Source organism: Lithobates pipiens, unplaced genomic scaffold (assembly GCF_037356315.1).
Source record: "Lithobates pipiens isolate NorthernLeopardFrog02 unplaced genomic scaffold, aLitPip1_a1.2 Scaffold_13, whole genome shotgun sequence".
Taxonomy (NCBI): domain Eukaryota; kingdom Metazoa; phylum Chordata; class Amphibia; order Anura; family Ranidae; genus Lithobates; species Lithobates pipiens.
The window spans coordinates 441,892,505-441,906,066 of NW_027507718.1; the positions used below are offsets into that span (position 1 = coordinate 441,892,505).

Here is a 13,562-nt window from a genome sequence, read left to right on the forward strand (position 1 = left end):
AAAAAGTAGTAACCTGTGAATGTGTACATAAAACTAATTAAGGACTGTATGAATACTTGTCCCGGTGAAAAGGGAAGCAAGGCAGTCAATATAAACACATACAAATATGACTAATAACAGTGATAAAGTCCATAATAAAACATGAAAAATATAGAGTCCATAAAAATGTGCAGGATATCAATCTCAACGTGTAATGATATCAACCAGGATTCTGTGGTGTTGTGACCAAGAAAAGTAATTCACCCTGTGACGATCCCACCACCTTGTAGGGTACAGGCTTACCGGATCTGTATGACCCTAGCAGACATACGCCTCAGGGGTCAATCAGAGCTTGTAATCTCGGCCAAAGTAGTCCCAAAACTGGATGTTCCAATCGTGCCACATACGGTTCACACAAACGACTAGATGTAATCACCGTTTTTCATATATATGTAAAACTCCGGCAATGACTCAGGCATGGAAGATGAAGAGACAAGGCCAACATGGCATAATAACGTTTTTAAAAAAAATTCCTTTAATAAAAAAAAATTACTCAAACTCACATTTCCAGGATGATCAATAAAGCATATCAGAGGAAAAATTGGCAGTAGCGGAGTCCTCCCGACGCGTTTCGACCTACAGGCCATCATCTGGGGTCATTATAGCAAAAAGTAAAAAATATTGCTTTTTTTCAAAATTGACGCTCTTTTTTTGTTTATAGTGGAAAAAATAAAAACCATAGAGGTGATCAAATACCACCAAAAGAAAGCTCTATTTGTGGGAAAAAAAAGGACATGAATTTTGTTTGGGTAAAACGTCGCACGACCGCACAATTGTCAGTTAAAGCGACGCAGTGCCGTATCGCAAAAAGTGCTCTGGTCAGGAAGGGGGTAAATCCTTCCGGGGCTGAAGTGGTTAAGTAACTGTAAATGTATGCTATTTATATCCATAAAAAGCAAATGACATCCTATGCATTTGTTGGGTTGGGATCCGTTACGGAGCAGAATTGTCTCTGGCGACAGTAAATACTCATTAGCCTTTTCATGTCCACTGAAGGTTTAGCCGTTTGAGATAAATAAGCTCCCTGTGATTTCCCATCTTACATTGACAGACAGAAGTTCATTTTTCACCACATTTCCTACAAATCTTTTTTTTTTTTTGCAGTATCGAAATAAAAATGCGCTCTTTGTATCCATCGAAAAAGGCAGCCCGAAAAATAATGAGAGGAAAGCGCATAAAAACAGCAACAGATCTGAGTGCTAGGGAAAAAAAAAAAAAACCTCTGTAAGTGCGAGTGATATAGAGGTCCTTGTTTATTATAGAAGACATTTCAATGCAGTAATCATAAATAGCGTGAAGGCTGTGCTCCACTGAAATAAGGCCTACATAGCGTTGATTGTTTTGTGTTATGCGATTTGTCTGACACCCATTACATTCTGGATAATGGCAACTATTTGTTGCTGCGCGCAGCAGGCTCCTTTCACAAAGGAAAATAGCAATAAAAACCATACTCAGAATTTCATTCTGAAAGTAGCTTCACATCCTATAGTTTGTGCAAGTGTGATAACAGTGTTCCATATTGTCTGCTGTCAGGCCGCAGCCTCAGTCATTGAGACTTTTTTAGATCTCTCAGAGAGCTGTGCCAGCTAAAGAGGAAAGTTTAGACATGAGCGTGGTTGGGAGCAGACAAAGCACAGGTTTACACTTCACTGACTTCTCAGGCAGTTCTCTTATTGGGAATTCTTTTTCAGTAGGTTAAAGGAAACCCGTCCTCAGAGAAATACATAGGATGTCATGGCTAAAAAGCTGGCTGCTTGATATCAAAAAAAGCCCTTGCTTTAATATTTTTAGAGCCACTGACATGGAACAAGTAGGACCAGTACCGATGGACTTTGTGCTGCAAATGCAACATGCCCTTGACATCAGTTGGAGACACTTCTGAGATCATTCGTAGATCATTGCAGGTGTATTTAAGCTCCTTCAGACCTGCATTTGACCTTCTTCAAGTGCTTTTTGTAATCTCATAGATTCATATGGGGAAAGAAACAACTCTGGCACAATCAAACGCTCGTCACGATGGGCCTGTATGCCACAACCAAAGACTGATGTGTGTTTAGCAGACCATTACAGTTATATTTTCACTAGGGAATTGCCAGCATGCAAAAACATAAAAGGAGAATAAAATATAATAAATGTAAAAAAAAAAAAAAAAAAAAAATGGTTTGCATAGAGTATGCTCTTAAAGTGGAAGTAAATCCATGGATTTGAACAGTTAAAAAAAAAAGGCATGCCGGGAATGCTAACTGCACATTGGCTTTGCTCTCAGCCAAACTATCAAACCATCCAATGGCTGGTGTCAGAACGAATCACATATGCAGCACCATAGCAGTTGAAGATTAAACAGAGGCAAAGATGGCAGCTTCCTTGGCTGAAAACGATAGGGGAGTTTACTTTCACTTTAAAATTTACAGGGGAGCACTAAAATTTAAAATTTTGTAGATTTTGCCCAGGGACCAAAAATAACTAGATATACCTCTGGTTTATCTTTGTTGAATGAAAGCTGAATGAATGGGGTTTCCAAACCTCCTTGATGCCAGGAATCACAGTAATCTTCTTATTACGATGGGTTGTGCCCCATATAGAACAGACATGCCAAACGAATGTATTTGGACCTCATGCAGCCATATTCTTTGCAGTCCTTTGTGGTTTAAGAATTGAAATTAAACAAGGCCCTAGCTGATCTCAGTTACATTTCCTTACATAATTTTCAACTTATTTTAATTTATATTTATATCATTGCCCCTTACTACAGGATAAAGTGTTGTAAGGTAAAACACTTAATAGTGTTATTTTCCAAATCTGTATAATACTTTTCTGGAATTGCATAGCCATCAATATACAATGTAGTCAATGTGGACACAATTCCTCTCAGTTCAGGCCTCTAGGTCCCAGTGAGTCTGATATATTTGATGTGGAGACACAATTACACTAAAATCTAGTACACCACTAGTTTTTTCAATGGGTTGAACGAAAAAAAAACTGACAGCTCAGGTCTGAGCCACTGTACTAACAATCCAATGTTAGCACAGTGATCTCTCGCCCCACTGTGGCGATGCGACCAGAATTGGGAAGCGGGTACTTGTCAAAATCAGGTACCCGCTTCCCTTCCCTCCCCTTCAAAAAGGTGCCAAGAACAGAATAGGAACTGGGAGGAGGGCATAAAGTGTAACCTCCCCTTTAGGGTGAAGTGCTGTTTTAAGTAACAGTGAAAATGTATGCTATTTACAGTATCCATAAGAAGCAAACAATTCTTCCCAGTTCAGACCTCTATCCCAATGAGTCTGCCATATTTAATGTAGAGACCCAATTACACTAAAGCCCAGTACACATCACTAGTTTTTTCACTGTGTTGAACGGAAAAAAAAAACTGACAGCTCAGGTCTGACCCACTGTATTAAAAATCCAATGTTAGTACAACAATCTACCATGCTGAGCTATTGTGTTCTAACGGGGGGACTGCCCCCCCCACCAGGAAACTCCGATCAGCACTCTCAGCCATTTGCTAAGTGCGCTGATCAGGAGCCGGTGGGCAAACTGTTTTCTGGCTTCTTTCGGACAGGCTACCATATACATGGGCCGAATGTTAGCCCTTTTCCTGTTGAACCGGCCAATGCCAGCCAACATTCAACATGTGTGTACTAGGTTTAAGGTTATCCACATCGCCCAATAATATCTGCACATGTTTTTCAAGTTGCTGACCACTGCTTTGAACTGTCCACTCAATGAAGTCAATGAGAAGAAAATAATGAGCTAAACAAAATGTTTTAATACCTAAACCCTTTAGATTCACTAATATGTAAACTGGGTGATCGTGTAAACCTTGTAAAATTTAAGATAAATTTGGCTGTACCCCTCTGCTTTAAGACCATTGGGAATCAGTGATTACCCTACAGTCCCCCCACCTCCTTCCATCATTGACAGCTATGGCATGTTGATGATGAGGAGTGGCCACACCGCTCCTAATGTTTGTGAATTCTTCCACCTGTGCATGACTTTTAGTAGATGGTGTTGTTTAACAGAAAGCCTGGCTATTTTTCTGAAATTGCACTTTAATTATGCAGTTTTGCTTTTACTGTATCCCTCTTCTAAAGCTGGCAAATTCTTGTTTTCTCTTTCTTTTCAAATGAAGATTTTCATTAAAAAACATCAGGACGTAATTATGTTCGCTTTAATATCAATAGCCTGGTGAGTCTGTAAACATAATTACTTAATAGGGCTAATTATAATTGTATTTTTTTATTTATTTAGAAAGTAGTGCGCCAAAAGTAAATTAGGAAAAACATTATTTACATCGCCTATAGCTAATGATTTAATGTTATTACTTCTCACTTTGCACGTTGAGCAAACAAATTATATAAGTTGCAGGAAATTAAACTCATTTTAGTACCATGCTGGATCCTGCACACTTTTAATTGTTAGAATGTGCCTCTTCATTTTGGATGCAATTCATATGTTAAATGCATCGTTAAAGTACCCATAACATGAACCTACAATCTGGTTTATTAAAAAAAGTGTGTAAGGTTAATATGGTAGTATCAATATTCCCATTGCACACTTCCCTGGCTTTAGGAATAACGGGTGCTGCAGCAACAACCAGCTGAAACTGAAGACATCACAGATCAAATGCACATATTCGCCAGTCGTCAAATCAAATATGTTCAAATCTTAGTTGAAGAATGATCACATCACAGAAGACATAGTGCAACGTATCGGGGTCACGAAGGTCCCCTTCGTCAGGCATGTAATATCATCATATGCCTGATGAAGGGGTCCTGCATGGCTCTGAAATGTTGCTCTATTTCTTCTGTGATGTGATCTTTCTTCAATAAAGATTTGGGTGTATTTGACAATCCGTGGTGTGCTGGCGAATATGTGCATTTCATAAAGTTAATATGGGGAACATATTTTCATGCGGATCAATCACTTTCTTTTAACCAACTGAAAGAACAATACAAGAAATCTCTACTTAGTCTAAAAACATCTGATAGCCTGGTGTCTGAAATAATAAGACAGAGTTATTGGCAGGTCGCAGGTGGGATTTAACAGCACTTTGTTCCATAATGAAAACAGAGAAAGTGGCGTCACCCTCCTAGCTTGGCTGACTGGTGTAGCTTTGTGAATCACAAAATTTGCTACACAGAATTCCAAAATCTATGCCAGATAGAAAGACAATTCTGATATGTGTATTTTAGCTGTATGGTTTAGCTTTACCTTAGTTAAAGTGTCCCTGTATGTTTCCCTTTGTAAAAGCTACACATAAGCAGTGTGGGTGAATTTTCCCAAACAGGTACATGGGCACCAAAAAATCTGAGTGGTAAATCTTTTTTTTATTTGACCCATAACTTAAAAAAATAAAAATTTTGGCTACGATTTCACTTCGATTAATAAAGGAAATGTATTGTTTTGAATGCATAATTAATAAGGCTTCAAATGATCTGGGACTTTCTTTGACGTGTATTAAGTAATGCAGTAAGATAAAACCACTTCCACTAGAGATCTTAACTAACAGTGCATGGATGTCTTGCCAAGCATGCTAGTAGGAATACTTTACACAGTCATAGTTATGTAGCACTGATGAGGGCTCTAATTTAATTGCCAGCTGTGCTGGCATAGAATTATCTAGTAGTAGCAGGTAGCATTCAACTGGATGTTTCTGTAATGTTGATGTTTTGTAGCTTATCCAAACCACTTCCTCAGTTCTTTTTCACAATCAAAGAAGTGGTATAAATAAGCTACAAAAAGTCTTTAACATTACGGAACAAGTCAATTTGAATGTTACATACTGTTATATGCACCGTGACATGGATAAATGAGAACCTTCAATATCACAGAAATGTTTGCGTAGAGAGGTAAAAAATATTGGATATTAGATTGTAACTTATTTGTCTTCTAGGTACGAACAATCCCAGTAGATGTCAGTGCCAGTTTTAAGAACATTTTACCAGCCTAATGAGCTCTATCACAAAAAGAGGGAGTTGATGTTAAGTGGCAAAAACATATCTTAAATAGTTTTTAGAATATTATCATAGAACTATAAGCCCTTGTACACACGTTCGGACATTCCTACGGAAAAATGTCCAATCGGACCGTGTTGTCGGATAATCTGACTGTGTGTGGGCTCCATCGGACTGTTTCCCTTGGAATATCCAATAGACAAAGTTTTACAGCTGGGCTATAAAATTTTCCGACAACATGATCCGATCGGGCTTTGTCCGATTGTGTGTAGAGAATTCCGATCGGACAAAGTGGCACGCATGCTCAGATCAAATTCCTAGACCAAAGCTATTGGCTACTAGCCTGAACGTAGTCCCGTCGTAATGAAATAACGTCATCACGTTCTGAATGATCGAATTTTCCGACTACTTTGTCTGACCATGTGTATGCAACACCAGTTTCGGACAAAATCCGTCAGACAAAATCCGACGGATTTTGTTGTCGGAATGACCGACCGTGTGTACAAGGGCTAACATAGTCACTGCTGATCAGACATGAAAGATGTCCATTAGAAAGGTCCAGTGGACAAGCATTAAAAAAAAGCCGGATGTGAACGGGGAGGAGATATACTAAAATTGGAGCATGCAAAATCTGGTGCAGCTCAGCATAGAAACCAATCAGCTCCCAGGTTTTATTGTCAAATCTTAGTTGAACAAGCAGAAGTTTGAAGCTGATTGGCTACCATGCACAGTTTCACCAGATTCTGAGTGCTCCAGCTTTAGTAAATCTCCTCCATGATGCCTTAAAATGCATGTGTTTATCATCAGAAAATTAAGTTATTCCGTTTACGTTCTAAAAAAAAAAAAAAACACAGATTCTGATTGGTGCTTAGGTAGAATAAAAATGCTGTGGTAGCACTCTTTAATAGAATTACATTGCAATGACAAATGGTGGTATAGGGGATCAGCAACTTGATACTACTTCAACTAGATATCAGTAAAATACTCTCCGAACCCCAGTATGCAATTTCTTGCCTTCATTTCTTGAAAACCAATGTATAAAATAAATAAAACCATGTTGCCCAACATTTATAAATACCGTTTTCATAAAATTTTTATTTTCTGTTTTATTTAGGACTAACTCCACCAACAACACCACCTCACAAAGCCAACCAAGATAACCCATTCAGGACTTCTTCCAAGCCGAAGTCTTCTTGCAAGCCTGTTGTGCCCCCAGCTAAAAAATCTCGTTACATTGAGTCTTCCACTATTCAAGTTATTAATGCTAAAAAAGGTCCCGAACAATCTGAACTATACGCACAGCTAAGCAAAACCTCCGTGGTCATTGGACAAGAGGAGAAAAAAGTGAAGCGACCTAGTTTACGGCTTTTTGGTGACCATGACTACTGTCAGTTTATGAATTCAAAATCAGAAATACGTATAAGCTTAACACAAGATCTACAGGCCTCAAGACAACTTGAATGTAAGAATTTGCTGCCTGGGAAAAAATTACAGGTTTGTTCAACTCAAAAACAAGTGGAGAGTCTGAAAGACAGTTTTGAGGTGGCAATGCCAAGTCCTCAGAATGGCAATAGGAAGCCACTGCAAGACCAAGATATCCGTGCAGAACTCAATAAGCACTTTGGTGACCCAACACAAGCAGTCTATGAGGAAGAGAACAAAAATGGTGATGCAAGGAGCAATGATTACTGTGATGATCAATTCTCTAGACTACCTATGTTTTTAACCTCTGGACTGGGTATGGATAATTTGTTTGATGAAAGTGAAGATGAGAATGACAAACTGTGCTATTCCTGGGATGGAATACAATCCTATTCATTATTTGATGTATCACCTTCCTGCTCAACTTTCAATTCTCCAAGCAGATATTCCGTTTCCCCACCAACATCTCTTTTTTCTCAAAGGATATGTTCTCGGTCCAGATCTAGATCTTATTCTCAAAACAGATCATGTTCTCAGTCTCCATATTCACGCTCAAGATCAAGATCTCCATCCAGCAGATCTTCTTCAGGGTAAGTAAAATGAGTGCTTTGATTCCTAGTAGTTTTCTGCATACCCCATATGGGACTCTGTGAGAATAATAAAGGCTGCTATTGATCACTTCCTTTTGAGAATGCTGGTTTCCTGTCATGTTGATGCTTTTGGTTTCAGCGCTTTCTGAGTAGCTGACCTTGAATAAGTATAGAAATAAGGAATTTTGAAACTTTTACAGTATGCTTATTTTGGGTCTGTGACTCAGAAACATTTAGGTCAGACACAGCCAGGCAGAAAGTATTTTCTTTAAGAAGACAGCAGTAGCAGCTCCAATATTTTCGTGGCGACATTGTCACTTTAAGAAACCCTTGGTGTTGTCCATGCAGAACAAAGAAACAGATTCAGTTTAATTGAGGCCCCACCATCATCATAGATTTACCTTTCTACTGCTCCCCTGCTGTGCCATTTGTCTGCTGGGAGCAAAGAAGAATACCTTGTAATTCAGGATATCAAGAGCATATGACCCTCCCTTTCCATTTACTCCCAGCTTGCTTGGATGATCAGGCAACAAGAGCTGTCAAATGAGAGTTGCGAGGAGAGTCTTTATACCAGTTATAGCTTCATGTCAGTTAGTCGAAGTGGTGAAAAAATGAAAGGAAGGTGGGTATAATTTGCTAGTAGGACCACCATTATAGTGAACCTGTTTGCCTCTGTAGCAAAGACCAGATTACTTTAAAGTGGTTGTTAATGCGTTCTATGCAATAAGGTAAAAAAACAAATCCATGTGCAGCAGCTCCCCCCCCCCCCCCCCAATACTTACCAGAGCCCCATCTCAATCCAGCAGTGTGCATAAGAATGGCGGCTCACTCCGGAGACTCTCCTGCCTCATTGGCTGAGACAGCAGTGGGAGCCATTGGCTCCCACTACTGTCAATCACAGCCAGTGAGGAGAGAGCGGAGTGGGGCAGAGCCGCACTCCCAGAGTGAATGAACACGCAGAGCAGCGGCTCAGGAACGAGCCTGCTCAGGTGACCCCATATCAAGCTGTTTGCTATGGGGGCACTTGGCAGGAGAGAGGGGCCAGGTGCACCAGAGAAGAATCGGGGCTGCTCTATGCAAAACCATTACACAGAGCAGGTAAATATAACATGTTTGCTATTAAAAAAAATTAAATATCACTTTAAATTCCGTAAAAAGATAATTAGATAAACATAACTTTACTCATTTGAATTATGGTCAAAACTGGCTAAAAGAGGAGTTTACACTTTACATCACTACATGATTTAAAAATAAAATATTTAAACTTAAAAAATAAATAAATAAAAAAATATAAAAATAACTAAAACATAAATAAGTAAATATAAAAGCTTACATCACTATATAAATATCAGAGGATAGAAAGGAAGGAGACTGGTGTATGATGTATCCTCTTCTAGTGTATTTGCTGATAAAATCATTAAAAATGTGTTTTGCAATCAAATAAAAAAAAGGGAGTATTTATGTTACAATATACACAAATTGCATATTTCAGTTACTCTTTGGCTAGATTTTGGGAAAGGAAGAGACTGCATTATGCTGTATTATGAACTCTTCTTGTAGTTTGCTTTGTGATAAAATTATTATTAATATTTGTGATAAATAAAATGAAAAACATACTTTGTAGCTGAAATACGGCTGCTGGCATTTCAGTAACAAGATTTGTGCTTCTTAAGGCTTTAGAGGACCCCTTACCAATTTCAAATGTAAAAGAAAAAAAAAAAATAGTTAAGCTACATTGACTGAAAAAATCCAACGGATTGTAAATCTGGCATTTAGATTAGTCTTTATTCTTTTTTTTTTAACTTCACTTTGCCAGAGTTTGCAGAAAAATCACTTTGAAGGTGTAAATTCAATTTTTTGTTTATTAATAACCCTAAAAATTCTTAATCGAAGGAAAGTGAAATTTCAGTTAAGTACAGCAAAGTGATTTTTATTTTTTTCCATTTTGCTTAATCATATTTTCCCTAAACCCGGTCTTTAATTCATTCTGTACTCCCTCCAACGGTAGCCGTGTGTTTATCATCAGAATGGAATCAGTAGTAAATGTTATCTCATGGAATACACCTTAGGAGGCTGCACACCGTTTTCAGATTATAGCAAAATGTAATAATGCTTGTCGTGGTGGGAAGACAAGGCAGGACCTGCAGCTGGTGGATCTGTTTTTGGAATCCATGGAATGAATAAAAACCTGTGTGTTTACTCCCTCAACACTTTATTTTCATTGTCAGATTGAAATGTCCCTTAAAGTCACTCTGTCGCTAAAATATTACTGTACAATGACATGGCTCCTGCATAGAAGGCATGGAAGGCTTACCTATCCTGCAGCTTGCACTGCCAATGTGTGTAGTAGTAAAAAGAGACGGCTCTTTGACTATAGGACACAGAGCATCCAGCTGATCAAACCAGTAAGCAGGGGGACCAGGAATCTGACACTTCTGGAAGTGTCAGATTCAGACAGCAATTCCTCTTCACTAGTGCAGAGCTAATTACAGGCATACCCCACTTTTAAGTACACAATGGGGTTTATTTACTAAAGCTGGACAGTGCAAAATCAGGCTCACTTCTGCATAGAAACTAATGAGCTTCCAGGTTTTATTACCAAAGCTTAATTGAATAATCTGGAGTTAGAAGCTCGTTGGTTTTGAGCCTGATTTTGCACTTTTCGGCGCTAGTAAATAAACCCTATTGTGTACTTAAAAGTGGGGTATGCCTGTAGTACGGGCAGCAGGAGAGGTGAGCGTTCAGTTCTTAGCAGGATCCACTCTATTAAAGAGCTTTATTTTCTCTACACGAGTCCCGTTAAATCGTATTTAAACAAGAGAACCAAAATGTGATATGTTGCAGTTTATCATTCTTTAAAGCAGTATTAAACCCTATTTAGTTTTTTTCATTAAAATAACAAACATGTTAAATGCACCTGCTCTGTGCAATGCTTTTGCACAGAGCTGCCCAGATTCTCCTCTTCTGGGGTCCCCTGCCACCACTCCAGGCCCCTCCTCTTCAGCAACTTTCCTTGGGGGCACCCATATGTGCTTGCTCCTGAAGTCCCACCGCTGTGTCCATTGACACAGACTGCAGGACCCGGCCCCTCTCCCGTGTCACAGTTTTTGATTGACTGCTATTAATCAGTCCAATCAGAAGGGAGACAGAGTTGGGAGCCACGCTCGTGAATAACGCTGGATCAGATAAGAAAAGGGGGGTGGGGGTGGGTCTGGGTGGGAACTGCAGCACAGAGGGTGTTTCACCTTAATGCATAGAATGCAATAAGGTGAAAAACCTTAAATCTTTAGAACCACCTTAAGTGCCCATTCACACTGGAAAGCTGTGCGGGAAAGCTGTGTTCTCATGTGGGTTCCTGTACCACATTCCACATTCCAGTTGCACTGCCCTTGTGATCTGCTGTGGGGGTGGTCAATGCAAAGTTAAAATCCCAAGCGCAGGTTGCAAACACATTGCGTTTGTGCGCAAAAGGGCGAGCAACGAATTGCATGGTACAAAAGTATTGTGCTGTACATTTAAAAAAATGCATGCACTATTTTTGATGCAGTGCAGTGTGATTTCAGCCCATTCAAAATTAAATGGGCTGAAATCTTACTGCACAGAACTGCATGTGAATCGCACAGACGCTGCACAGCTTTCCTGTGCGATTCGCATGTAGTTCCTAGTGTGAATGGGCCCCTAATGTGGTTAATGCATTTTTTGGTTTTTGTTTTATGGTGAGCCTGCCAGTAGCATACTTCATATCCTAGAGTTATAACTATCACCCACTGCACTGTATTAACGGATAAGCAATGTCACCCCGGGACAAGAAGTGTGCTAGAATTACAGAACACCTCCCACTCTCCTTATCTCTATAACATGTGGAGCTGGTCTGTAGTCCCAAGAGAGAACTGAAAACAATACTAACTGATAAGAGTATAGGCAGAGATCACAGTAAATGTTCAGCTCACTAGATTTCTGATCAACAAGTATATTTTTGCACATATTGAACAAATATAACTTAATTTTTTTAAAGATTTTATATTTTTTTTATATTTAAAGCTCAAGTGTGAGTAACCTGAAAGTTATCCTTTGCAGTGGGGTTCTGCCTGCACTGCAAGGGTTAATTGCTTGTTTATGTCTAGGGGGCTTGTTAAAGAAGATTTACTCCCCCGCTCCTCCTTGCTGCTAGACCGTTCCTCGTAATGGCTTCCCCCCTACGCTCCAATGGTCTAAGGTCCTGACATGGGGCAGGTTGATGCTGAGGAGTGATCCACCACCGGAGCTTTAGGCCCTGTTCACATTATTGCAAAACAAAACCAAAGAAATTCCCTGATCTACTTACTGACCAACCTGCAAACAACCAAATTATCTCGTCTAACAGTATGCATTAAAAATGGGTTTAGTCTGCACACATTTGCAAATACGTTGTCCTGTTCACATTATTGCGTACTGAGGATGAGCGTTCCCAGTCTTTTTCGTTATGGAAAACTATAAAGCCTCATGCACATTACCTTGTAAAAATAAGCAGCATTTTTCCTGCAAGTATTTGGCAGAAAAACTCCCCTAATGGTACATAGGGATGCGCGCTCAGACACGTTTGAACATAAAGGCATTCTGCTGTGCAGAATATTAATCTATGCGTGTTTATGCGCAGACATGGGTTTTTTTTTCTGTTAAAAAGCTCCTCTCAGAACGTTTCTTTGGTGTTTTTTTTCTGCCTGTCAAGCTCGGTTCACATCTATGCAATTTGCTTTTGATCGGTTTCTGCAGTTCTTTTTGCTGTGCATTTTTGCACATGCGATTTTACAGCGATTTGCGATTTTCATTTTTTATGGGTTTTTTTGGGCCAATTTGTTAGGCAGATTACCTTAACCACTTCAATACCAGGCATTTTCACCCCCTTCCTGCCCAAGCCAATTTTCAGTTTTCAGCAGTGTCGCACTTTGAGTGACAATTGCACGGTCATGCAACACTGTACCCAAATGAAAAAATGATCTTTTCTTTCCCCCCACCAGTAGAGCTTTCTTTTGGTGGTATTTGATCATCTCTGTAGTTTTTATTTTTTGCACTATAAACAAAAGAAGAGTGACAAGTTTAAAAAAAAAAAAAACACAATATTTTTTACTTTTTGCTATAATAAATATCCCGATTTTTTAAAAAAAAAAACAAATGTTTCCTCAGATTAGGCTGATATGTATTCTTCTACATATTTTTGGTAAAAAAAAATTGCAATAAGCGTATATTAATTCGTTTGCGCAAAAGTTAGTGTCTACAAAATAGGGGATAGATTTATGGCATTTTTATTATATATATTTTTTTTTTTTTACTAGTAATGACGGCGATCTGCGATTTTTATCATGACTGTGACATTGCGGTGGACAAATCAGACACTTTTGACACCATTTTGGGACCATTCACATTTATACAATGGTGAGTGCTATAAAAATGCACTGATTACTGTATAAATGTCACTGACAGGGAAGGGGTTAACACTAGGGGGCGATCAAGGGGTTAAATTTGTTACCTAGGGAGTGATTCTAACTGTAGGGGGAGGGGACTCACAAAGGGAGGAGAC

The 13,562-nt window shown here is 39.1% G+C and overlaps 1 protein-coding gene across 3 annotated transcripts in view; it reads left to right on the forward strand.

The window, feature by feature from the left end:
• PPARGC1A (PPARG coactivator 1 alpha) overlaps positions 1-13,562 on the forward strand; it is a 132,130-nt gene that overhangs the window by 92,158 nt on the left and 26,410 nt on the right. For all 3 annotated transcript variants that reach the window (XM_077477702.1, XM_077477701.1, XM_077477703.1), the window contains one exon: positions 7,108-8,005. In XM_077477702.1, coding sequence (XP_077333828.1) covers positions 7,108-8,005 — 898 coding nt within the window. The remainder of the gene's footprint in view (positions 1-7,107; positions 8,006-13,562) is intronic.